Source organism: Strix aluco, chromosome 6 (genome assembly GCF_031877795.1).
Source record: "Strix aluco isolate bStrAlu1 chromosome 6, bStrAlu1.hap1, whole genome shotgun sequence".
Taxonomy (NCBI): Eukaryota; Metazoa; Chordata; class Aves; order Strigiformes; family Strigidae; genus Strix; species Strix aluco.
The window spans coordinates 12,168,714-12,196,115 of NC_133936.1; the positions used below are offsets into that span (position 1 = coordinate 12,168,714).

Consider the following 27,402-nt stretch of genomic DNA (forward strand, 5'->3'; position numbering starts at 1 on the left):
AAATTGCAAACATGGAGAAATATCACATCTTTGTTTCCATCACACAAGGCACAGAAAGTTTGCACTAGATGAGGAGATGAAGTATGGAATAACTGAGTAAGCAAAGCAATAGCAAGAACATAAATCTGAATGGATACAAAGCATTTACTCCCCAGAGAAAACAATGAGAAATGTTAAGCAATTAGTCTGTGGCAAATGCAGGAACAACTCTGAAAGGTCACAATTAAACCTGAAATCACCAGCACTTGTAAACATCTACCTGTCAGCATGTTTGGAGACATACTCCCTTACCCTGAAGAAAGGAAATGTCTTTAGAACTAGCATAACTGTGTAATAATTCAAGATAAACATTTAACATTTTAATTGAGAACACGGACTGTATAACTTACTCTATTGCCAAAAATTAACATCCTGAAATATAGTTAGCCATTGAAGTTACAGTGACTTAGTTCAAATAATTTAATTACTCCTTAAAAACATAAACAGCTTGAAGATGCTGTTAAAACTGCAGTAAAGAGTGTTTTCCAAATTACATCTTCAAATTTCCTAATTGTCCTTTATTGCCAAGCTATTTTTTCTTAAAACAGCTAGAAAAAGGCCGCAAGTCATGAATTCTTTGGAATGAAAATACTGTGCTACAGACAGATCCATCATCTGAGGTGTTTCTTGAAACATAAAACATATTTTGTAGCTCCAGTATATGCCAACTCTCTTTCTGGTATGCTTTTACTACCGTACTTCCACTAGTTTGAAAGCTGCTCAGGACAGGGGCCAGGACCTCCCTCCTGCTTTGCAGCTCCTAGCACAGTAAAGCCTGATCCTGCCTGACTGCAATTTAAATACAGTCTAACCTTTGTGTGGACACGCTCCCCACGTAGGCAGCATTTTCCAATCCAGGCTGCTGTCCATTAGATAATACAGCATTAATAAAAACATAGCTGAGTTCAAGCTTCAAGGCACATTTCCAAGCATGGGTGAAGCTGACCCTGGAATCACATGGGAAACATTATAATTCACAGACATCTTCTGAAAGGATTGGAGGATAATAGTCTTGGTATTTTACCTTCACCTGTGGCAAATTCTCATCTCACACCTTACTGACCCAATCACTACCGGTGAGTTGATTGGGGTAGCTGTTTCTGCTGTTCTTCTGCCCAGGCCCATAAGATGTCCAGAGCTGCTCTGCTTACTCTGATGGTGTCTTGCATGGGACTCCAGAAAGTGTGCGTGTGAGGCTAGGAGGTGAGAAGGCGGTTCCCTTTCTTTTCTGGACGGAGATTCCTAATTCTGTGTTTAATTCCCAGCTAGTAAAAGTTTATATAGCATCAGGCTCAAAAGCATGAAATGTTTGGTAGGAGCCTGTTAACAAAAGGAGAACATAAACCAAATGCTCAAGAAGCACATCTGATGTCAGCAGCATTTATTGGCAGGAATGCTGCAGGATACACATACGTGTCAAAATGAAGATGTTAATATCTCTTCTCTTATTTCACCTAATTTAAGATCAAAAGTGGTAGGAACAGTAATTTCTCTCTATCGTGATGTGCATGTCCTGTCTCCTTATCTCCGCAGGGGCACAATCACACACCCAACAAAATAAGCAGAAAACCCAGGTCACCAAGAAAATTAAATAAAACTCCAGTACAATTACAGCAGGCTGACTGCACTAGCTATTACAGTCGTTATATGGCTGGGTAATCACAAGATTCAAAATGCTACCTGGAGGAAGAATAGCCATAACTGTCCCTTTTGAACGATCTGTGTAACTGCAGAAATAGTAATAGTGGCAATTCAGACAGGTTTCATCTGAGTGCAGCATCAAGAAGCAGGTGCTTAGAAAAGAAATGCTTCCAGAGGCCTCTCCACACTCCTTTGTGCTGATGATCGAACTCTTGCCTATGGGAACCTATAGCACATCTAAACTGGCAAAATAAATAATGCCCATGTGAGGTCAGGGAAAAACATACCTCAGAGTCCATTTGCAGGGAATGGTGATAGTTTGTACAGGACGAGGTAGAAAAACACAGGAAGAAAGAAATGGAAAAATGATTTTAAAGGAAAACGGTTGAAGAAGCAATCAGGCAATAATTAAGCAAAGTTCTGGGATGATAATTGCTCTTCCTCTAGGCTAATTTGTATGATGGGAATATGGCAAGATGATTGCATTAGTGCAGTTAAGGTTAATTCTTTTAATACTTTAAAAAGTTAATTTGATTTTTAAATAAAAAAAAGCAATGGGCACTATTTTTAAAGGGCAGAATGTCAATGGAGCTCTTTGAAAATGAAGCCTCTTTCTGTAGGATCTTTCTTAATCAGTAAATGTGAAAACTAAGAAGCACCTCACAACTTTATCTGACTTTAAATTAAAATCTCCTTGGGAACCAACTCTTGCAAGTCCCCATGCTCTGCTCCCATTTTACATGAAAACAAAATATGAAAGGAGTAGTAAATCCTCTATTTTAAGGAACTATATCTGCTGTTGAAGTTAGTTGAAAAAACTTCTGCATTTTCACTTTTAAATTGTATTTCTTTTACCAGCAATGAAAGAAGATGAAAGGAGAATGACTTGGATAAGAATCACAGAACCATATAATCATTTAGGTTGGAAAGGACCTTTAAGATGATCGAGTCCAACCATTAACCTAACACTACCAAGTCCACCACTAAGCCATGTCCCTAAGCACCACATCTACAGATCTTTTAAATACCTCCAGGGATGGTGACTCCACCACTTCACAGAGTGAACACAGAGGATTGATCAAATATACCAGTCACTGAACCCTGCCCTTGTCCTACAGGTAGGAGATGAGAAGTGTAAGTTGGTGATAAAACCAGCATTAATAAGATGCAGCGTGTTGTGCTAGCAGACAGGGCACCCCGACTACTGCATTTGACCCGGGCCCATGTTGAACAGTTTCATTGCTCCTGAGCGAGATGACCCACTGAAGTGCCTTGGCTGAGGGAATCATTAATCTTTGTTACTCCAACACCCGCTATTGTTGCCATAGTGACTCTTAAAACTAGGTTACTCTGAAAACTGAAAATAAATTACACCATTTTACACTTTAAGCAGTTAAGAGTCAGATCTTGATCTCAAAACAGTACAAACCTGGCATAACTCAAAGGGGTTAGATTAACTCTTTGGTAACTCTAGCAGACTTGTAATAAATTCCAGAGCAATTCCAGTGAAGTACACCCAATTTATTTGGCTTTAAATGAGGCCCCATTTCAAATAGGTGCATAAGCATTGCCTAACTTTAAACACATGGATAGAGCCTCCAAAATCTTCTAGGCTTATGCCAGTGAAAGGAAGCCAAGCAATATCAAGTTGCCACTATGTGTACTTTATTGCTTGCTCTTGAGACGCTATGGGCTAACTAGAGTTCTGGTGTGATACCAGGAATTCATATGGCTCTTCAAAACTTGTGGTTTTATAGTCTCATCACCATTTCCACTCACAAGAATCAAACCTCTTCTTTACCTTTCCTGTAGCAGCTATTATGAAGGTTCAGTAACTCCAAGGTCTTGCATGTCTGAAACTCCTATTCCAGAAACTCTGCCTTTGCCAATCATGCTTTTTGTAACCAGGAAGTGTAGTTAAAAGGTTCATGTTTCAGATTGTGCTTTCATAGGTACTTTACATCCAAAGTTGATTGTAAATGTTTTGTTATACCGCACAGCAACAAAATCCGATCTTTTATGTCAAAGCCCTTCAAAATTGTACAAGCCTAGTTATTAACACTTACTGGCTGAACTAGAATTTGCAAATAGAAGACAGAGAATGTCTTGGCAGAAGACAGTCCATTTTCTTACAATAGAAGCATGAGAAGCTACACATCATATATGGATTTATGAGCAACACAATTCAAAGTAGGCATGCTCTCAGGATACCCACAAACCACTCCCTTCTTGGGAGGTAAAAGGAAAGGGCCTCTGAATGATAAAGAGCACAGATTTGCCAGGGAGACCACTGAATCTCTGGGTGGAGGCAGTAGCCAGTGTGGGATTGTCAACTTCTGACCATTAGAATTACATCTGCTCCTGGATGACACAGTTCTGTGCAGGCTGGTATGGGCAGCCTAAGCCCTGGCCTGCTACCAGGCCCTCCAGGAGAATTTGGTGTCAGCTACAGCACCAGAGAAGACAGAACAAACACTGAGAATCAGAAGAAAAACAAAACAAAAAATCCCCCGAAACCCACAACAACTCAAGGAGACTTAATAAATCCTAATCCTCTTTAATGAATAAAATGCACACCAAGTCTGATTTAAATTAAAATATAGTTTCTTTGTTGTATTCCAAATCATTGCTGAAAATAGATTTCTTTTCCCTCCTATTCCTGGCCCTGTTACAGCAGGGTAATGTCAAGTAGAGATCTAGCTGAGAAAATACACCAAAATACAAAGGAACTTATCCTCTGGCTTTTCCTGCTATTATTAGTGGTTCATAATAGAACCCAAAACAAAACTCAGCTATTCTCAATTGTGGTTTTTACCTCCTAATAAAAACTGAGCTCCCTTTTTCACTTCTTTCTTCGTTATAATTTAAGTTGGTGGCACAGTAAAGTGTTTTAAAAAACAGTTTTTTGAAGAAGGGAATCACACCTCATGTTTAAACCAGAAACATCATCTTCGGCTCCCATAAGATTATTTTTAATTTCAGAGACATCTAGATCTGACTCAAACTCAGATCTTGTTCCCACCAAAATCCACAGCAAAGTTTCAGCTGACTTCAGTAAACGTGGATCAAAGACCCCATGTTTGTAAAGTTAATAGGCACGGCTAGTTATGCATCCAGCAGACTCTGAGCCTCCAGACACACGCCTGAACACCATGTTCTATTTCCCATGTAGCAACTTCTGAACAAACGTAGTTTGTATGACAGCATGTTACAAGCTGCGTAGGTTAATGCAGATAAGCATACTCCTGATGTACAGATACCGCTCTGCTAATGCAGTTCAGTTGTGGTGGAAGGGAACAGTGCCTTACTCTGTTCACTCTCTTTGGTTAAGCATGTCAAATTATGCAAGAGTTTTAAGAAATAAGCAAAAAGCAACAAGGATTTCATATCAAAAGGACTGGAATTTGAATGATTCGGTTCAATGCCCAGTTCAGCAAATGACTCAACTTCCCTGCCTCCATTCTCATTTCTAAAATGACATTAACCACACTTAAAGTCAAAACAAGCAAGGCTGACAAAAGAAAGTTTGGAGTGAAAGCTGCCTTTTACGTTAAGTTTCTGCAGCCTCCAGCAGTATGTGGCTCCGAAATTGGCTGGGGATTCTAGGAACCTTTTCCAATATAGGAACATACGGAAATATCATAAATAGTAACCAACATCATGGCAGCTGCACAAATGTGAGCAGGCAATCCACTGAAAGGTAGGGCTTTGAAATCAGGTGTAAGCTGCTCCAAATTCACTGTGGTATAAATGCCTAATTGCTGAGCATATATCTATAAATCCTGAAATCCCATAGCTTGACCTGTCTGTGTGGCAATCGCTAATTCATCTTCAGAAAATAATATAGCCAGCCAACCAAGTTCTTCTGTATTTAATTCAGCTCAGATGGTCAGTCATAAGAGTCACTTATTTGAAATTGGCTTAAGACCTAATCAATGTATACCACTATCACCAGACAAACAATCTGAGTTTTTAGGGTTGTGTTGTTTGGTTTGGGGTTTTTTTTTTGGTTGGTTGGTTGTTTTTTTTAAGGAGGTGGAATTGAGTGAACAGGACTACACTCATTAACACAGTCTGAGGATTGGACAAGAAAGATGAATTTTGATACTTCTTCAATCCGTTCTCAAGGAAGATCTCTCTTAAAATGCTAAAATAGACAACCCTCCCTGAAGTCAGTCAAAAATCTGTCACCTCCATTTTGCCTTTCCTTTTCACCACAACTCCTCTGTGTGGTACGTATGTACTCAGCTATGGCTGGGTCTCTTTCAAAAGCCAGAGAACTAATGCAGCTGCTATTAAGTATGATGTTTTAATCACCCCCTGCTTTTCCTCTCTAATTGTAGTTATTCCAAATACCACCACATAATTGAAGAGGTCTTTTAAAAAAATAAAACATGCAGTCCTATTTACCCTTGGAGGGAAAAGCAACCTTACAGATCTATCAGTATTTTGCTGCACAGTGCCACTAACTTAACAAGAGGAATTAAACGCAGAGCCAATTACAACATTTAAAACCCTTCCCTTATTCCCTTGTATACATTCAACCAAAAAAAGAAGTCCCCATGAAATCAGATTGTAGGTGCTTTTATGAGCTTCCTGGACATTATGTGAAAGTTTAATCTCTGCATTACTTAATTTCTCATATTAACAACAAAAATCTAATCTCTGTAGTTAAAAAACCCACTAGTTTACCAAAAGCAGAACATCAATGTTCTGTTCTTTGCAGTGGGGCCTGCCTTGCAAAGCACAGCTGATACTAGTGAACACATCTGAGTAAATTATACAACTACTGAGACACGTGGGTCCATCAATTTAGAAGTGTGTCAGAAACGTCCTCAATATGCAAAAATACATGCACATAGTCTTTTTCAGACTCCTCACTGCTTCTAGCACCCACAGATATCCTACAAGCCCATCTGGAAACAGGACTGTAGGAGTTTGTCCAGACAAGACAGTCCTTGCAGCAAGATCCTTGTTCATCAACAGCTTCTGCAGTGGAAATCACCACAGAATAACAACTCCCCCTGGCTACCCCCTTCTTAGCAGTTCTATTGCAAAAGTATGCAAAACAGTTGTGAAAGGGCTCCAGAGTTAACAGTGTGACTAAGTGAAGATATCCTAAATATCTCCTATGGCAGTGGCCTGAGCACCAACAAGACTGCTCTCAACTTTTCTAGCAGAGTCTCAGAAGTTCACGGTGACTTGCTGATTCGGGCCTTATCTTGCAGTAGCATTGCTCTTCCATTCCCCACTCTCCTCCAAGAGCTTTCACATTACCGTAGGCCTATGGACCTGTACAGTAGTCACAGATACTCGTCTGCTCCCAGATAAGCCACCCTCCCATGGGCAACGTGGCTGTCCACTTCACGCAATGGTGAGGTGTGCACTGTCTCTCACACTGCTGCTCCAACTTACCTTTTCACAGGCTTATATGGCAAAAAACAACCTTGTGCCTGCTTTCTGCAGATGGCTATTATGGACTTGCACAGTTCTTCATATCTATAAACACATTACAATGGTTAAAAACTAACATGCATTTGGAGAAGAGTGAGAATATGATGTGTTCTGGCCCCATCCACCTTCATACCATGTAAAGGAAAGAGCTGATCCAGCCCTAGTAATTAGTGAGATGCAGGATTTAGTCATGTCTCTCTCTTGGGAACAGCACATTCAATTCAGGACTCTGGCAGAGTTGGCTGAGAGTAGGCTGGCATTTTGAGAGCAGTACTTGCCCATTTCCTCTGGGCACTGGCTGAGATCACACAGCCCCAACCTGCTCCTTCACTAAATGCTGTCATCTAGGATGCAAACTCCCCAAAAGGGAGTGCCTCTTACCCTGAGAAAGAACTTCTTTTAACTCAACATTGCTTTCCTTTGGTAAAGTTCCCATTCATCAAATGTATCCCACTTATCTTTCATTTTCTTGATTAAATATTTTACTTGATAAAATTTGGCACTGCCTCTCTAAAAACATTCCAAGTAACAGAACAATAGACAGACAAATGAAGAACTAATGTTTCTTCCTTAATGCCTGGATTGTTACTAATGTTCCCAGAATATTGTTTTTAAGGAAATAAAAAAAAAGAAAAAAAAAATCTTCAGGTTAAAAACCCTGTTGTATTCTTTAAGTGCTGAACTTCTTTTAGAGCCAGTTTCAAAGCTGTGTGTGGGTGGAGAAGCTATAAATAACCACATTTGTGCATGTTCCTTCTGTACAAGACACAGAAAATGTGCTCTGCATCAGCATAGAAAGATGCTGCTGTGCTCTGCATGAGGCTTCTCCAGGCTGGCAGGTAGATTATTTTTTCTGCAGTTATGCTGCTGGTGTTGGTGTTTGTAAGTCTTTTCTCCTATGCTCAGGAATCATACTTGCCACTTTGCTGTAGTGTGTTGAATTACCAATACAACTAATCAGGCCTGTCAGTTTCTCACCAATGGTAATATTCAGAAATATTTTCTTACCTAGGGCATATAGAAGATTTCAGTTGTTGCTGTCCATAGCACTAGTTAGAACAGTGATTTTGCTCCTTCTGAGGTCTCCATTTCTTACCCCATATTTGTCCTTTCAGATCCATTTTACAGGGTGCAACTGCTGGGTCAGTCAGGACTGGGGCCAGATCTAGTGTTAGATCTGGCACCCCCCAGCTAGGCTGTTTGCTTAGACACAATCAGAGTTTTCTGAAACAATATCCCAGGTCTCTCACAGCTCAAGAGCACACGAAGAACATTGTCCCAGGCAGAGTGGGCATTGAAGCAAAGGCAACTTGAAAAGCTCTTAATTTTTTTGCCCAAGCAAACCTCCCTTTCATTTTCCTCAATAGTTGTTTCCACCACTTCAGCTTATGCTCTGGCACTCCCAGGAAGAGAAATACCTGAGCACGCTCAATGGCCAGCCCAGCTTCTACCTCATGTGCACTGTCTGAAGTAGGGGATCTCTACAGCTGTTAAGCACCAACAGATTAGAAACCTCTTGTATGCGGAGTTAACAGTGTTCAGACTATGCTATGACCATGTGTACTAGGGCTTTTTTTAATTCCTCAAATAATTATTTAGCATCTTGTGTTTCCTCCTACCTCTAGTAACTCTCTATTTTGCTTCTCTGGCATCAGACCAACAGAAAAACAGCATTTGCAGACCTGATAGTAAATAAGGACACCTGCAGAACCCAGCTGATTTGATTTCTGAGTGGAAGCGGTGATTTAGATTTCTAAGGTATTGACCTCCAAGTTGTTGTTACTAATGATAGCTATCATCACAGTTAATTTTCATGTGTGTGAACAGAGCATTACAGTGCTGATTTTCATGTTTGTGAGGAAAAGCATCCTGATCCTATAGAGAAATTCGTGCATTTGAAAGTGTGGCTCTCTGTGGCTTGTGAAGTATTTTCCTTGCATATGTTTACTTCATCTTTTTTTTCTCAGTGCGACTGTCCAAAATGTAAAAGGTCCCCAAGAAATACAGCAAGTTCACAGGATGGAAGAAAGGAGCTACATGAACTCTTCAGAAAAGTATGCTATTCTCAAGTATTTAAATAGAGCAATTGGTTTTAAGTCTGCCAATGACAGATGTGGCTATAGGCTTCAAGAGAGGAAACAAAACAAAATTAATGAAGAGTGGATAAAGATTCAGAAAAAAAAAAGGATTGTTCTTCACAGTTCCAACCCTGATCTGCTTCATGGCCCCTTTCAGTGCCTCACTTTCCTGTCTGTAAAATGAAGAAAGAAATCCACTGATAGATAAATGTCAGACTAAGATAATGGTATCATTACTGCTACAATTAAACATTCAGTGGTAGCCACTAAACATTTAGGAAAAATATCAGTAAATTAAACCCTGAACATATTTACTACGTGTTTTTTTCAGCTCCAGCTGTAACCAGAGCATAACTGTGTCAGTACAGGCAGAAGTATAATAGTCTAATGGTAAATCGGGTAGGCACCTACCCTGGGAAATACACTCCTTGACTAGTCAGTAGGAAAAGAGCAACCTACAGGGCTGGCTCCTAATTTCAGTGCTCTGGGTCACTGTCTGGAACCGCTACCACTGTACTAACCTGAGATTGCTTTCCTAATTTAGACAGAACTGTCTACATTTTGATAGCATCAACCCATCTAAACTGCAACTAGTTTAAACAAGATGCTTAAAGACAATTAACAATTAGAAAGGACTGATAAAGCAAGGATGAGCTTTACAATGGAGTAGTCTCTAATGCAAGCACTATGCTCCAGGCTCTGTATAGGCACTCCCCACTGTGCTTGAGTCTGCTTCACCATAGAGAAAACTGGTGATTGACCAGGATATTAAATAAAGTGCTGCTTTAGGTTACTTCTGCTGTTGGGAGCAGAAGATGTAATCATCTTGGTTGAACAAGGCTTACAATCACAGCAAAGACAGTAAGTTTAGTAAAAGAACAAATCCCAGCTGGGGCAAATGGGTCTTGGTACATAGTCTCATCCCAGTAACAGAAAAACTCACTGCTGGGGTCAGAGCCCTTTGGGGCTGAGCATCATGCCAACATCTAGGAAAATATAACCTTTCCCCATGGGACTTTGACATGATTTGAGACTAGAGGGAAAATAGGAAAGTGGAAAAACCATGTGGGGAAGGAGAAGTAGGAGAACAAGGATGAAAGAAGTGTCCTGAATGCCAGGAGTGGCAATTCCCCATCAGGGACTTTTCTAGGATCACTTCTTTGTCTTTTAAATAAACAGCCTGATGTCTCAAATATTTTATCTCCCAGTTTAAGATACCCTTATGTGTCAGGCTGTGCTCAGGGAGAAAGGAGTACAGCACGAGGCTGTGTTTGACCTCATGGCAGGGTTCCTTCTCTGCCACTGGGTCCTGCCCAGGGATTCAAACCTGCACCACAGTATTTCTCCTGCGGTAGGGCCACTGCAGCATCTCTTCTGCTTGCACTGCCTGTCTGTCAATCACTGCTCAGGCAAACCAGCTCCACTTGACACATGGTGTCCCAGGGCAGAGAAGTCACAGCTCAGTACTGCAAATAAGTGGGGGAAGGGCTAAGTTACTGTGGTGTGTGAGAAGCTTTGCATGTAGCATACAGACCCCATGCTGGGCTAGGCACTCAGTATGCAAGACATAGCAGAGCTGAAATAAAAAGCCCAGAATGTTTGCATCATTGGGTAATCTACCCATAACTGTATGGCTGATTTCTTCTACATGTCACAGCAGAAATGGATCCTGTGAGGGTTTTGAAGGGTTAAAGGCCAGTGACCTTACAGACTCACCAAAGGAGGCCGTGGATAATGGCAATGAGAAGCTGTGTGTCAGGAGGCAAGCAAACGGATGCTGAGCTCTGAGTCCCCCGGCTGGCTGGTAATGCTGCAATAAACTATGTGCAAGTAGGACCGTGCTTATGAAAAGCGCTTTCAGCAAGGAACAACCTTGAGATGTTCAAGAGAGAAGAGGAGCCACCTAAAAGACTCCGGGAGTGAGTCATGGGCAGAATGAGGGGCAGAAGTGGTTGGGATCTTCCCCTAAGAGCACGTTTTTAATGAAAAGTTCTGTTTCCCCCAAACTGATGTTTTCTGTGAAAAACTGCTTGCTTTCTTATGTTTTTCTCCTAGCTTGATGGCTCCCAGAATATGGCATCCCCTCACCCTGAACTTCCTTCTCTTCTGGTTTCCTGACACCTCCTGTATTTTGAAAACCTGAGGAGGTAAGTAAGCCGAAAAAATACCCAAAAATACATTTTGATTGTTTAAAGTTACTTTTTGCTGGAGAGAGAGGGAAATTAAAAAAAAAAAAAAATCATTTTGTGGTTTTCCTCCTCCCCGATGTTTCCTCCTTATTTGGGAAGGGAACTGTCTCAAGGTCATAATGTTTTGTACATTGCTGAAGCCAAAAATAAAAGTAATTTTCTCCATCCCTCAATACACATCCTATCCAAAAAAACCCAAAAGGCTGGAAAGAAACAAGGAAAGAACTATCAAAACAAAGGGAAGAGAAAGGTAAAAGACCAACGGACAGGCCTGAAATATGTTTGTTTTGCATGTTTTCACATTTGAAAGACATTTTGTTAAAAGAGAACCATAGCGTAACATAAAATAAAGTTTATAGCTGTAATAGTATACAGGAATCTGAGCCAACCAGCTCTGTCTAAATGTGCCTGAAGGGTCACCCCAGCCTAGGCAATAGCTTCCAGAACTACAATCCAAAGATTACAACTTCAAAAAAAACAAGCAAGAAGATTTGTGTAAGAGTTCTGTATGAGGAATATCAAACAAAAGAAGTTGCTTAAAAGTCTCCTGTGAGTTAAAACATTGTGTTTAGTCCTAAATAGTGCACAACATCTCTTCCAAGGACAGAAATACCAGAACTCTTTCAGAAGTTGGTTAGTTAGGGTAGCTACTGAAACAAGGCACAGCCAACAGGAGATGCTAACAGAGCAAAGAGCTGCTGCAGAGCACAGACGTATGGAGCAGAGATAGTAAAAGTAGTTTTTGGCATGGAGTAATGTAGACCTGCTAGAAGGAGGAGCAAGAGCTAGTGGGAATGACTAGCATGGATAGGAGCAGCTAGCAGAAACAGGTCGTGGTGCCAGATCAGCTCAACCTAAATTGGGCTTTGCTACCCAGCAAGATATAATAATCTCCAATCATGAGTGCAATTCATTACCAGAGGGGGAAAAGTAACCAGCTGGCTGCTCCGTGGAGGAAAACACAGTGAAATTGTTATAGTTGTACTTTAGGAACCAGCTATCATTACCCTCTTTGTTGTCTGGCTAGGTTTTTTCTCACTTCAATGAAAATACCTTTTGTTGGCCATCAGTCAAAAGCAATATGAAAGAGGATTGATCACTCTGAGTGACAGGCAGGATCATGAAAAATCTGGGAGGCCATGTAAGGAGATAATTGGAAGGAAAGATCAAGGGAAACAAACGGAGTAGAAAAGAATTACTATTTTGGACTCCTAAAACAATGCCTAAAATAGCATATTTATTTCTTAGTATAACAGACCTTTATTTCATTTTTAGATAGTCCCAATAAATCCTATCAGACCTTTTCATACAGGGTAAAACTGGAGTAGCAATGACTTTAAGGGTTTAGAGCATAGATTTGTGAATCAGACATCCTGACATGAAGAGTTCTAGTCATGAAGCTTTCAGTGACCTTTGGCAAGTCACTCAACATCAACCTTTTAGAAAACCCATAATCCTGAGATGAAAGAAACCACAATAAGCAAGAAGTACTACTGTTATTGTAACTTCTTTTGCAGGGGAGAAAGTCTTCTGGCATTCCAGCCTATGTTTATTCAAATACCTTATTTTTCTCCATGTTCTTGGTGACAATTACTCATTCCAGCAATTGCTTTCAAAACATATACATATTTCTGTAGAAAACTCTATTTCTCTTCCTTCACCACTGCAGCCCTACTATTTTTGTAGGCCTAATCAGTAACAGACAAGCCTGATTCTTTTCCCTCCTTTGCCACAACAATAAGAGCCAACAATGCCTTTCAGAAACAATAAACTACACATCATATTTTCAGGGATGCTGACATACAAACAATCCTGGGATAGAAACAGACAGTGAGTATATGATATAAGGAGGACAATTCTGCTTAAGCGTAACAGCAAATTTTAGCAGTTTGCCTAGGACTGACTTTTTTGCAGTTTGCTGTAAAGCAAATCCTGGATCAGAAAGGGACTGAGTGGCCTGGCATGATAGCTAGAGATGCTCCGCCCCACACAGGATTGGGCTTTTGCATCCTAATACATCTCACCCAACATCAGGTAATAAACTGAAGGTCTTGTCTGAAGAGCCTAACGTATCATTATTTCCCCAACAGTCAACAGTAAGAGATGGAAGTATCCAGAGTACAATTCAGATCTTAGACAGATTGAGTCATTCTCTGAAGATCTCAGTGTCTCTCTGTTGACTATAAAAGGAGACTATGCAATTAGGCTCCTGACGTGGATGATTCAGTTACACGCCTAAAGACAGGCAGGATAAATCCAGACCATGGATAGTTGCATCTATCTACAGAGAACTAACTGTATCTTTATATCACCTTCTCCATTTCTTCATACTACGAATTATGTCCTCTTCATCCACTATAAGGTAGATTCAAAACCTCAATGAGTCAGCAGGATTCAGAAGGCTGCCTCAGAGGTTCCTAATCTCTCATTAAGAACGCAAACATCTGCAGTTCGGGAAATAGCAAAACAGACCATCTGAAAGGACTAGGTCTTGAAGGACCAACAGTGCTCTAAAGGAGAAAAACACTTTTTGGGGCACAAGGATTTTATTTTTTTTTCAGTTCCTCTTCTCACTTCAATAGGTTCAGAGATCAAGCTGGCTGGTTCAGATTTCTTCAGATCCTATTTCCCAAGACAGCTGTGGAGCTCATCAAAGTGTTCTCACACTGTTTGTACATCAATGCTAAGTAAACTTCAGTTGGTAACTGAAACTGGGCCCTGAAGTTTGATATCCCTAGAACTACTGTTCTGTGTGTAAATTAAAAAGTGATCATTATTATTTTTTAATCAGTGACTCTTTAAAAGCACAAAGAACAATTGTCTGCTTGGCTTAATAACTAGAGGAAGAAAGGCACAAAGGTTGTTTCCAGATAATTTCAAGTTACACTTTAAATCAAATTATGAAGAGGATAGAGTATTGTTAATCAGCAGACCTTAAGGAATTTCCAGAATAAATATCATTAAATGAAAACGTAATAATTTAAACCTATAGTTCTTTGTGAAGAGTTCTGGCACAAAAAATACAAGATAATACTGATCTATATTTTAAAAGCATTGTCAGAAGTTTAGAACAGAGCTCCTTCTCTTTCACATGAGTTTGAAGTATTTAAAGCAATTAACTTCTTAGGCTGATAGCCTGAGATATCTCTGAGGTGTTCTTATACCATATGCTGATCACTGGTTACAGGGTGCAAATGTGACTGCCTGGCCAGAAACACAGAGCCTAGCTCTATACCAACAGCCATTGTCTGAACATGCTCAAATTTCAAAGTGCTATGTATTTGCACTCCTCTTGGGAAGCTATGTGGTGGCCTTTTGAAGGGCAGATTTCTATGCCGGAGTTACTGGTAAAGAGGAAAAACGCATGTTAGTTCTTTCAGTTGTGTTCTTTTTCCAAGAACCCTGTCCTGTTTGGTTTGGACAACCCTGAGCACCCCGTCCATAAATGCTTCATGTCTTTGCAAGCTAAAGGAACTAGAGAAACACCCATATGAAATCACTAGAAACCAAAGAAATATGTGGGCAACGTTCTCCTTCCTTGCATGGCTGCCTTGTGTGGCAAAACCAACATAATCTGGTAATAGGGATTGTAAAGATGTGCAGGGTGCTCTTATTCTACTACTCTCCCTGCCGCCACCAGAGTTTAGAGATACATATACAGCCAGTAGAAATAATCTGAAGCTCCTGCATAATCCCATGCCACTGTGGGTTCAAATGAAGGAATGACAGTCCTTTTTTAACAGTTCAAAATAAACGAAGTCACCCGGCAACCCTTGTGTTATTTAAATGGCCATGTCATTATTAATTCATTTCATAATATCTGCAGGATACTAATCAGCACAAATATACCACCAATTTACTTTGAAATCAGTGTCAGTGATGGTTACTTGTTAGTCCTCTTCAGAAGATAAGTGGGGCCACAAATCTCTTCATTGCCTAGACTTGCACTCACATTGCCTGAAAATGTGCCAGTTCCTTTGGCAGGAACAAAAGGAATGGAATGAAAATTGCTCTAAAGAAGCAGTTGCCAAGATGTTTTATTGCATGGTCTGTGACAAAGAGTGGATGGAAACAAACAAAAAATCCTTTTACTACAAACGTACCATCCTTTACTGCATAAATAATAAAGCAGACAAGTACTAAATAAGAGGCTGTTAGAGACATAATGTGGGTTTGGAAACACGTGCACATCTTATTAAGTTAGTCCTTTAGAGATATGTAGGTAAAAGTTGTTTGATGATCTATCAGAATTGTGTAGTGAGATATTTATATCAGATAATAAACCAGGTGTGGACACTCTGGCCTCAACAATTGCTGGAAGGACAGGATTAGTGAAAACAGAGGTATTTATCTCAGTCACAAATAACAAAAGGTTGTTTTCTCTCCTGTTACATCCCACTGGGAGAAGGTTGTCAAGTAGTTTTACCACTATTGACTCCTGAGTTACGTTTTCATTAATTTTTGGAGACAATACAACCATAGTTAGAACCTCTACTCACTGTCAAGTAATACTTCAACCTTATGGCTGGTAAGGTCACATATACCTTCTAATCTCAGAGGAAATACAGCAGTAATATTTTGAAAATGTAAACATACGTGACAAACATTAAGTGCATCTCATTACTTGACAAATTTACCAAAGAGGCCATGAAAATTGTCTAGGGTGCTTTGAGCTGTAATGTTTTAGTCAGTGATCTGTCAGTGGTAGCTATTTACAGGCTAAATCTGCTCAGATGGCACACAGAGCATGTGATGTATTTTTGCAGGGTGCTGCGGCTGAAGTCATATGGTAGTAAATATAATCTTGACTTGATTATAATGTTCATTATTTTTAGCAATTGTTTACAAATAAATATGTTGTTTTACAAGACCCAGTGGAGGTATTATTGTAAACAAAGCATAAAAGGAGATATATAGTCTGATTTCTTCTGTCTTTGAAACAAACGATGACAAAACTACAGAATGTTGGAGAACTCTTCATTGCCTTGAAGCGATCAAAATAACTGAGTGTATGCATGCATGTGTGGGGGCATGTACAGACCTAATCCTCTAAAATCTTGTGTGAGCACTAAATGAATCATGAACTGCCTCAAATATCCTAGCATTCTCTGCAAATTGGCTATGTAGATCACATGCATCACATGAAGTGTTCAGCATTCTCAGATAGTGTATGGAGACAAACAGATGTTGGCAGGACATTTTTCTATACAAATGATGTCAGGATCATGCCCTGATCTGTTTTCTTGGTCAGTAAAAGCCAGACACATTACAAGTTAAAGTGCTTGGTTATGAAGAGAGACAGCCTTTCCTGCAATACTTTGCAGTCTCCCACTACAGTGGCAGCTGGTAAATGTAATGATATCAGTATGGCCACATGGCCTTTTTATCCATCACCAGAGGCAGACAACCACACAAGGAAACCTAAGCTATGTCCATTAGTGTATCTGGGCATGAAGCCAACAGAACACAGATCCACAAATTCAGAGAAATCTAGGTGAACCTGACACTGGTCTGGCTTGACCTTTTCAATGACCAAGAGGATTTGAGACATCACTACAGCTGCTATGGCAACAATCCTAACTTTCTTAGTATGTGCCTACCCTCTTGCCAGTAAGCACTTCCTACTGTCATCTTGCTGTTTACCACTGGTCTTCATCTGGCATGTTCCACTTTGCCAGGCGGAGTCACCACAGCTAACTCAAGGCTTTGTACATAGCCAAGAAACTCCACCAGCACACACAGTACCTCTACATCCACCTATTTTCCAGCTCTTCCTTTACAGGCAACCATCACAACAAAAGTAAAGCAAGAAGGAAGCAGCACCAGCAGTGATCTTGACAGAACAATGTGAATCTGTGGAGAAAAAGACTGCCTGTAACAGGCTAAGTGTTAGTGTTTATGTATGGAAATGATGAAAAGACAGAATTTCCATGAGAAGAAATGAAGCCCTGCAGAGTAAGAGTAGCAGTTTGATTATTCTGCCACAGAAGTGCTTTAAAATAACAAGTTCAAGGCTTGCACAGACCATTTCAATAATGCATCTGATGGGTCTCCATTTTCCTTCTACTTTAATAGGTATGATTCAGGCTTTACAGTTTCACTTGAATGAGTTTATGAAGTGAGAGAATTCAGACAAAATTCTTGCCCATATGAAACAAAGGGGATGGGGGAGGCAATGGGGTGAAGAACAGTGTCATAAACTTACTCCAGCTATTTCTAAGGCTGCTTGGTAACATCTGCTCATGGTACAACCCTTATGCTACCCTTGCTGTTTCAGTGTTGCTGTTCACAGGGGCAAAGGGAACATATTCAAGCGGAGAGATGCATGCAGAGGCAAACAGGGTAAATCAGGATGTAACAGTGGAAAGGACTGGAAATTGGAGACATGAAAACAATTTCAAATCTTAACAAAAATTAAAATGGAGACAACATGAGAACAATTTCAAATCTTAACAAAAATTAAAATGGTGTTAATTTGCTGGTAAACAATCTGCAGAAGGGGAAGACCCAGAGCAGAGAGGGGCAAAAAGGAAAAGCTACCAAAAATGGGCTGAAGCATCTGCAGCAATTACAGAATATCAGTATGAATGTCAAAGGGATTTTTTTCCTCCCTTGCAGGACAGAATCTCAGCACCTCCTCCCACAGCTGTGTTCTAAAAGGATCAAACAGCACAGCTCTTCCCTATCTGAAATGATAGAGAACTTCTAAAAAACAACTGAAGCAGTGAAGTATTTTACACACTCGGCAACCCAACATTTTTATAATGATCCTAAATAGGTTTTGTGTTAAAGTTCCTTGTCAGTTCCTGCCTGCACAGAGCCTCATAACAGCTCACAAATTGTCTTAACTGCTATCCCTTTTGTGTGAACGGTGCTCCATTTCCTGTGAAGGCTGCAAATGCAGTTTCACACCATTTATTTGCTTTCCTTCTTTAAAATGCTATATATACATAACTCATTGTCCTTAGCACACCATTATTTACCTTGGTTCACATGTGTAAATTGATGTAATTGTATTAATACATAGATATAATAGCAAATAATCTTGTAAAATGTCTGATGGTGTGAGGTGGTGATTACTTCTAAAGATATTTTATAGCATAACATTTCTTACATTAATATTGGAACTTGGCAATCCACAGTGTTTAAACTTTTTTTTTCTTCAGCACAACTTGTATTTTGGTTCTGACATGACTGTAAGGATGCCTGACTTTCTATCTCAGAATAAAACTTACTTTTATTTCTTTTAATCCATCGTTTTCAATCTTTTCAGGTTTTGTGCAGTTCAAACTGAAACCCAGCTAGAATCAAAAGGATTTCCTTGACAGTGTGAAACTATCTGAGAACATAGCTCTGAACTGCCAGTAATGCATACAGCATGTAGTCTGGCCTTGCAAATGGTGCATAATACAGCAGGAATGATATGAATGAGCCCTGTTTAACACAGCTTAACCCTTAAATCTAGTCCAAAAGGCACACACTTGGCCTACGTAAAGCCTTCATCCAGCTAACCGGTTTTGCAAGACCTCTCAAACACTTGACATTGCATGCCTAAATACTTGATCCCTCTGGCAAGACTAACTAGAGTAGTTAGGTGAAAAATTATTGATTTTCCAAGATTCTTAAGAAACTCTTCTTGGAGATGTGTCTTTACCAAAAGCTATTAATGCTGTTAATGGCAGACTGAGAGGATGCAAAATAATCCTGGAGTCTGTATTAAGAACATGCAACACACCAAACCTGTCACTATTCACATCTGCTTTTAAGACAAGATTGATACAGAACAGCTGACATGAAGAGAAAGGTATAGATGAACAAGTGAGAAAGTGTAAATTCTGACAAGGAGATCATCTTTCACCAGATTTTTACTGCACTGGCCAACAGCTGGAGAGAGTGAGCCACAGGACATCCTGATAGGGAAAACTGCATCTGTGAGAACACGCTTAATTTTGAGCTGGGTGGAAAGGGAAGAGGAGCATCTTCCTCAGGGAAACTACACTGTATCATCACTTGTCTAGAAGACAATGAAGTCTAATAAATTCGGGGCTCTCCTGTCAGGATTTGTTCTCCTACATCTTTTCTTTTTGGACTTTACCAGGAAGAACTCTGTTAAAGGTTATTAAATTTTGACAAGACAACAAATTATTATAGATAAATGTTACTTATGATTAGTGACAACATAGAAGTAGACAGCTCACTTGCCAACTGATGGGCATTTAACAAAATAAACATAATAGGAATTGCACAACAGATATATAGGAGGTGATTATTTAAAAAATACTCAAACCCATCAACATACTCAAATATCTTCCTCCTCCCCATGGAACCTACACTTCATATTTCTGTTCAGCTGATAATGTCATTTATGAGTTACAAAGCATTTATCTTGAATAGTACAGATGTTTAGTGAACAGAATGATTCATCTCTTCCTCTCTACTAAGCAGGACAAAAAGATGCCTCCAGTAAGTGTGTACTAGGACAGAAACATGTCTGTCATTAAGTTGTTGCTTCCCAGATAATAACTACCCATTAGGAGAAAAGTTTGGAAAGATTGCTGCCAACAGAACTCACACAGAGTAATACTCTCTAAAGTGATTGTACTCTAGTGACTCTTATTGCTTGTTTCTTTTCCTCTCACCAAAAGTCACAGTACGTACAAAAGACCTGTGCCTTTTGAAAACCAGTGACACAGCCTCATTGCCTCACATATATGGGAAGTAAAAGTCTGAACGGGTTTCATGAATGGACCTCATAAACACTTCTACTGATTTCAGAAGATGTAAGAGAAAGTTTCATGTTGGAAAGATTGAACAAGAGTGTAAATCACTCTAGGGGATGAAGAATACCTAAGATAATATGGATTGACATTGTATACCACAATTGGAAAAAGCATAATAGCATCAGAATTCACAACCCTTGATTTTTGAGATTTTAACCCCAAAGTTGTATTAACTTCATATAGTTTGCAGAGTACTCTGAATGCTCTATTTAATATATAGCTTATGAATTTCATTACCATGCAGTATATTTGCTGACACATGATGAAAGTGAAGTTGCTTACATTAAGCATCTGTTACATTCAATCCCAGTTGTAGTTATATATGGTATCAATATCTGTGTGGTTTTATAGGAAAAACTGAGCAGGTAGAAATTCTGGCAAACTTTTCAAGACTGTCAAAGAAATGGTCATACAGATTTGTAAAGGGTTATATACAGCTGCAGTTCTGTCTGTACTGGTACACTTCAACTATGGCACTATAACGGGACCACAAATTTGCACGTTGAATAAAAGTTGCCGGTCTCCTGTCCTTGCTGGTTCATGTCTAGTTTGCACATGGCAGCTTTGTTGCACTGACTCTACTTCATTTTTCATTTGAAGGAAGGCAATGACATGAAGAACCCCAGGGACATTAGAATGCTCCATAAACATGATTAGAGCATTCAGCCTCTTCATTTAAAGCAAGTACCATATTGCTACTAACATCTGCTTCAGGCTGTAATGGGGCCCTTAAACAAACCACACCATCCTGAATGAGCAGAGCCCTGTAACATCTGTTGATTGTACCTGCATATTTGGCAGCTACAAATGTAGCATCTCATACTTACTGTCACTTACAGTTGTGCTAATATTCAAATGAATTCCTTTGGGAGAGAAAAGTTACTCACCTGGAGCCTAAGTTCTCAGAGGTGAGCCTGTACCGTATACACTGTATTTCTGTGAGGCAGGCTCACATTGGGGTGTGCAGCTCATTTGAGCCAGCAAACTCATAGCACAGGTATGTGGACTCCATAAGTGGTAATAATGCAAAGGTCATCTAAACAGCACCATTAAAAGGTCTGTATCTGTATTGTTTCCATGTAGGAAGGTGAAATACACCACAGTTCGATTGCTTTTTATACTTGAAATTCTTTTTTCTATTAAACATCACTTTCTCAAGAACAGCGGAGTACCTAGAGCTAATTGCTCATTTGTGAAAAATTAACCACTGAAAATAGTGTCACATTCTTCTGAGGAATGAACTGATCAATAATCAGTGGATTGACTGAAGATTCCAACATGAAACTGAGAGGTACTGAAAGGTGTATTAGGATTTTAGCATATTTCTAGCATAGATAGAGCTGCGTGTGAAATCCCAGTTATGGCAATAGCCTCCAGATGAGTCACCAAACAATCTTTATGGCTGCAAAGAAAGGGCCATTCTTTACCTACTTTAGGAATGGTATTACCTGTTGAACATCCTGCTGGAAAACACAGAGCTGCAGCCTTTGATGTAGCCGGACCTTTCTGTGTTGCCAGATGCTCTCTAGGCGCCGCTGGTGATGCAGGACTTCATGTACCACATCCAACACCTGGTGAACAGCCTTGGAGTAGTTTGCAGTAGCAGTGAGGGATTCAGAATTCCCAGGGCTCAAAGGACGCTGTAGGACATCCAGCAAAGCTTTTCCATCCTGGCTCACCTGAGTGAAGAAATAGGTCTACTTCACTGAACTGATACTTAAACATCCAATAGCTGACAGAGAACAGTCTAGCTGATTCTTTTTCCCCATGTGTTTTCCTTATTTTAGTCAAAAAGGAAGAAAGACCTCCTAACATCTCTTTTTGACTTGTACTTACACATTCAGCACTTGCCTTTGCTTCCCAGTGAGCCTGCTGTGTCACTCAGCAGGAGCACAGATACCACGCTGCTGGGACTGCATTCACAGAGACAGAGATCCCAAGACTATATTACGTTCTGACACTCGGGCACTGAACATTCTTGACATATACTAGTTGATGACAGGTGGCATTTGCAATAGCAGGCCTATTTTTCTGAGGAGGTGGCATTTTAAGAAAACCACAGATGGCAGAATCATTCATATTATGTATGATAAGGGAGAGTCCTTTCTTCATAGGATTACTAAGTATGTATATACGTTGAGAAGTGTGACATTCCAATTCTGTATTTCATTCAGTGGCAGTGAAAAATAAATTCGTATATGATAATAATTCTTTTCTTCCCCAGAAATAGCTCAGAGAGACCTATAGTCTCCACTTTCAGTGGGCTACGAAGTTTGCTGGCAAATGCAAAGTCCTTTGCACACATGTAACCTGTTTTGAACATATTAAAACATTTGCAGATGCAAAGGCATTTGGGCATTAAAAAACCCCCAGAATGCCAGTTTTTTTAACGCCAGATTTTTTCCTGGAACATTCCTGAAGCACTTTCATATTGCAGGGGCAAAATAAAAAATGGAACCATAAAAACCCAACTGCAGTTAACAAGTGTGTGCATGCACTGGTTCTCTTAAAATGGCTTTTTGAAATATTTTTCAGTTGCAGATTGCAAAGTTAAAATCTTTTGTTCAACAGAAATGGTAAATGAGGACACTATCAGAATCCCTCTGCTCCTCCAAGCCCACTTTTCTCTTTTCACTCTGAAACAAACTGCAGTGAAAATGACAAAATTTTCTGAAAAGTGTTTTTATTTCTCTGCAATCACAATAACCAATTTTGCCAGAGAATGGCTTAATGAATGTTTTTCATCCAGTTTCTGTTTTGAACATTATCAGTCAAAGTTAAAATACATCTCAAGGATTTCCAAGTCTCATTTATTTCTGTATTATAAGTTGCTTGTTCAAATGTAGCAAATACCCTTTAATACCCAAACCTGTGTCTTTTGGCAAGCCATGCTACATCCCAGTCTGTTGTAGCAGTGTGTATCTCGTGCATGTTCAGAGAAATTAAGAGACCCTTTGAGATTTATACTGGCAAAACTGGGAGTCAAATCTCATCATATTTATGACCATTAGGTGGGCTTAGGCAGATCCTTGGAGATTTTTTAAATATTCAGGGAAATTTGGAATTAGATCAGGAAATAACTGGAGAGTCCATAGGGAGTAGCTTTCCATACTCAAATTCAGTTGCTGCCGAAGACCAGCTGCAACAATTTGCACACGCTGGAGCCTTCTGGGGTCACAGAGGGAATGACTGTACTCGCCAAGAGCAGTGGATAGTGGCGATATGAGGAAGGATTTTACGAGGAAACACTGAGGCACAGGTGTTACCTTGGCAACATTATGGAGGTGGCAATAGCTGCTAGGCAGGAAGAAGCAGCTTCTAGACAGGGAAGGAGACAAGGCATACTACATCCTATTTTATCTGTGGGAAGATAATCAGCAACAATTTAATCCCTGGGAACAGGAAACCAAGGCTATGCACACACTTAGGAGCAGCTTATTAGACCAGAAAGTCACTCTTTGCACTGGCTAAATTAACTGTATGAATTTACTGTGTTCCTGTTACTGGCCTTTAAGGCTTACTGTTGGTCTGAACCTGTCCCTGGGTGGTGTTACAACACTTTTAGTATAGTCCCTTCTGATTTACACTGATAGAAATCACAGCAGAATCAGGACTAACAATAAAGGTTCAAAAGTTTACCAGTAAGAGATATGTGATTGTACAGACAATATGACAGACAGGCTTCACTCAGGACAACTTTCCTGGAAACTTTGTGCCATAATATAGACCTATTCATACCTACACCACCTCCCAAGTGCAGGCCCTGCATGTCAGGTTTTTCCCTCCCAGAGGTGCAATCCTGCAATTCTTCGATTTTGAGGGGTCAGATCCTTGGGTGAAATATTTTGTATACTAATTACGACTGATCAAAACACCAGACTAAATTCAGTCGTCTTACAAAGAAGTGTTCTTTCAGAGCTGACTAGCACGTGAATACAGCCAACAAGGCCTTTACAAGAGAAAGTCTCAGTGGTAGGAGCGATGCAGAACAAAAAGATTGTTTCAAAGGCAACAGCTTGTATGTTCCTGCTTCATCTGAAGCTGGGACAGGACAATGTTCTCCCAGATTTGTGGTGTAAGGGAAAAAGCGAGTATGCTTCTGCATTCTCTCTTGCTCCTTTTTCTTCTACAGCCTAAAGGCTTTTATCTATTACATGATAATTTGTTCCTGTTGTCTGTCTAAAAAGCCTCAGAGACTACAAGTTATGATTTTTCCCTGATGAACACAGCCTTCCAGTTATTTTCTTCATAGCCAGAGATAAATGCCAGACTTCAAGTGTTTATGTTGTCCTGCTAATAATCATTAACACAAATCAGAGGCTATTAGATGTGTTCTCCTGCTCTCCAATGCACATGCTTGTCCCAGCATGATGGAGTAACTATATGGCAAGGAGCACAGTGACAATCAGATAACCAGTGGTATTCAGTATTTGCAAGGATTACATAGGTATTCTAGGATTTCCTATCTTCTGCAGCTCTGAAGTTCTTTGGCTTAAAAAATTTCTTTTCTGAAATTATTTTTGTTGTGAATATTACTGCATTCCCAATCAACAGGCACAGAAGATTTGTGCTCTCAGAGTTCACCAGTGAACAGATTTCATAAAAGAAAGGAACAGCTTCACAAATGCAGAAGCTACCTACTGTGCTCTTTCAGTCATTTCCATGTTCTCCTTGTAACTGCAAAAATAAATCACCATGCTTCTGTAAGAAGTTATGTGACCCTGGGTGAATCAAAAAATAGATTTTGTTGCACTAGTGGAATAATCTCCACGGATGCTGTATACATAGCTGGGGAGTAAGTTAAAATCTGAAGATACCCTATGTAGTGGGTCAGAAAGACCTCCAAAGCCTTGAGAGTGACTAGACTAATGGTGCCATCTGTGAAACAGCTACAATTTGCACTAGGAAAAAACAATTGGTCTTTAGAACAAATATATCACGCCTCCAGGAACAGACAGTAAAGTGCAGTTAATCAAGTCACAGTGAACAAGATGCTCTGACCATCAACCAGCCTCAAGCCTGACTGGAGAAAACCTTTCCTTCTCTCCCTCCTTATCTTTACCAAATCAGTACAGTCCTCAGCAGGGGTGTCCCAAGTTTGTCTCCTGCTGTTCATCCACTAGAAACACAGGTGTAGCAACATAAGTACACCCTGGCTAGAGCAACTCTTTTTTCAAGAGGGGAATCTGCCAAAGGCATACATCTCATGTGTACCTCCTCCTTCCAGCACTGTTCTACCCAAAGTAAAGGCAAGAGCACCACTTGATTCTCAGAAGGAGGAAGGCCTGTTCTGCCAGCAGCTTGGCTTAGCACAGCAGAGGATTGCTTAGCTGTGGATTGCATAACAGGGCCATGATTTCTGCTTCCACTATTTCTGAGCTTCACTCAAGTGCAATGAGGGAAAGAAGGCAAATAACTACAACTACGTCAAGATGGAAAACAAAGAGTCTCCCTAAGATTCTTTGGGCATCTCTTCTTAGGTTCCTGCAGTGAATCTGAACTGCTTTGTTACACTCTGTAACAGAACCGAATAGGCCCATATATCCTATTAAATGTTAACTAATATCCTATTAAATATTCGTATAAAATGGTTAGTTCAAGGAATGTTCATTCTATTCCAAATCTCTTAGAATTATAGAAATAGAAACAGATATTTTCAATGACTCTGCAGGAAAAGAAAGGAAAGTAAAAGCCACAATTTTCATCCCACCATAGGGAGCTCTGAGGGAAGAATGTTATTTTCTGTGGGCAAGGAGCATTATCTAGATTGGAGAAATAGGCATGTGGATTGGAGGCAGGACTCCTAAGGCTTTTCAGCTCACCATGTAGCTGTGCGAAAATGGATGAACATTTCTGTAATAACAGACTGTATCCTTTCCAGCAATTCTACATACTGTTTAGAAATGTACTTATTAGTAAAATAATATAGAAATGTTTTAAACAGCTGTGCCTATGAGAAGTTGTAGCTTTCTGAGGAAGCATCAGCAAAAGCAATATGCATGTTAAAGGTTGCTTTTGGTAATGAGTTTTAAATTAATTTTCATTTCACAAAAACTAAGATTGGAGCTGATAAACAAAATGCCGATTTCAAGCACTATTATTTTTTATTTAATCCCAATTTGACTTAATTTTTAGAAATAATTTTTAAATGCAATAAAAAAACCCCCCTTGTTTCACCTGACTATGTATATGTATAAAATTTACATTTGCAACTAGAGGTCAACAGGACTGTTCTATGTCTGCTCACAATCCACTGTTCCTGAGAAGCCTGAGTATTGAATAAGGAATTACCCTTTGTGATTGCAACCCAAACTTGCTCATTCTAATTGACTAACTCTCAAATTCTTGCAGGTGTTCGAAAAATAAGAGGTTTCTATCTAACATTCCTTACATTCATCACCAAGGTATATGTACAACTTCACTGTGTATGTGTGAGTGCCTACCACCAAGCCTAGATTAGCAAATCCTTTTCTCTTCTATTTTATACTATAGATTCTTCCAAGAATCTGATGGCCAGAGCAAGGGCTGAGCACGGATGAGAGTTGTTATGTTCTGTTCTGAAGTCTTCACTTGGTAACTTACTAATTATAGCAAGTACTACCACAGCCCTCTGGTCCAGCTTGGAAAACCCTGCATGGAGCAAAATCCCTTGATATCCAGAAAGACAGTCAAGCACAGAACTGTACAGGTAAATGAAAAATACAACTAAAGCCAAGAATTCAGGTAATCTGTGGATTACTTTCCAACCAGCTTGCATCCTGGAGACATGAATAACAGAATAGGACAGATAACGTACATGGCTTCCCACCCCCGGGGTAATTTGGAGGTCGGCCCATGCCTGGGGTGAACATCTAGACCAGCCTCATTCCTAAAAGGAGTCTTCCAGGGTACCAGTGAGGTCCTGCAGCCCTTTTGCAAAATAAAGTGGACTAAACACAGACCCTGTCCTGCACAGTCAGATGCACTGAATGTTGGCTGTTTGTCAGTAGCTTTTATTTCATGCTGCAGCTTGGATGGGGGAAGAGCAAGTGAAAATTTTTATGGTTTTTTTGACAAAATGCTAGAGAATATGTTTTTGTCTTAGCGTCCTTAGCACCCTTTTTTAAAGGAATATAACACATACCCTATTTAGGTCTGAGATATTTGCCAACAGTATATACAAATATATCTGATGTGGCGCTTAGGGACATAGTTTAGTAGTGGACTTGGCAGTGTTACATT

At 39.9% G+C, this 27,402-nt stretch overlaps 1 protein-coding gene across 13 annotated transcripts in view; it reads right to left on the reverse strand.

Moving 5' to 3' along the window:
- The window catches only part of KALRN (kalirin RhoGEF kinase), a 526,665-nt gene that overhangs the window by 249,418 nt on the left and 249,845 nt on the right, over window positions 1–27,402 (reverse strand). For all 13 annotated transcript variants that reach the window (XR_012623758.1, XR_012623759.1, XR_012623760.1 and 10 more), the window contains one exon: window positions 21,630–21,860. Coding sequence is in view for 10 of the 13 variants with exons in the window: in XM_074828701.1 (XP_074684802.1) it covers window positions 21,630–21,860 (231 nt within the window). In the remaining 3 variants the exon portion in view is untranslated. The remainder of the gene's footprint in view (window positions 1–21,629; window positions 21,861–27,402) is intronic.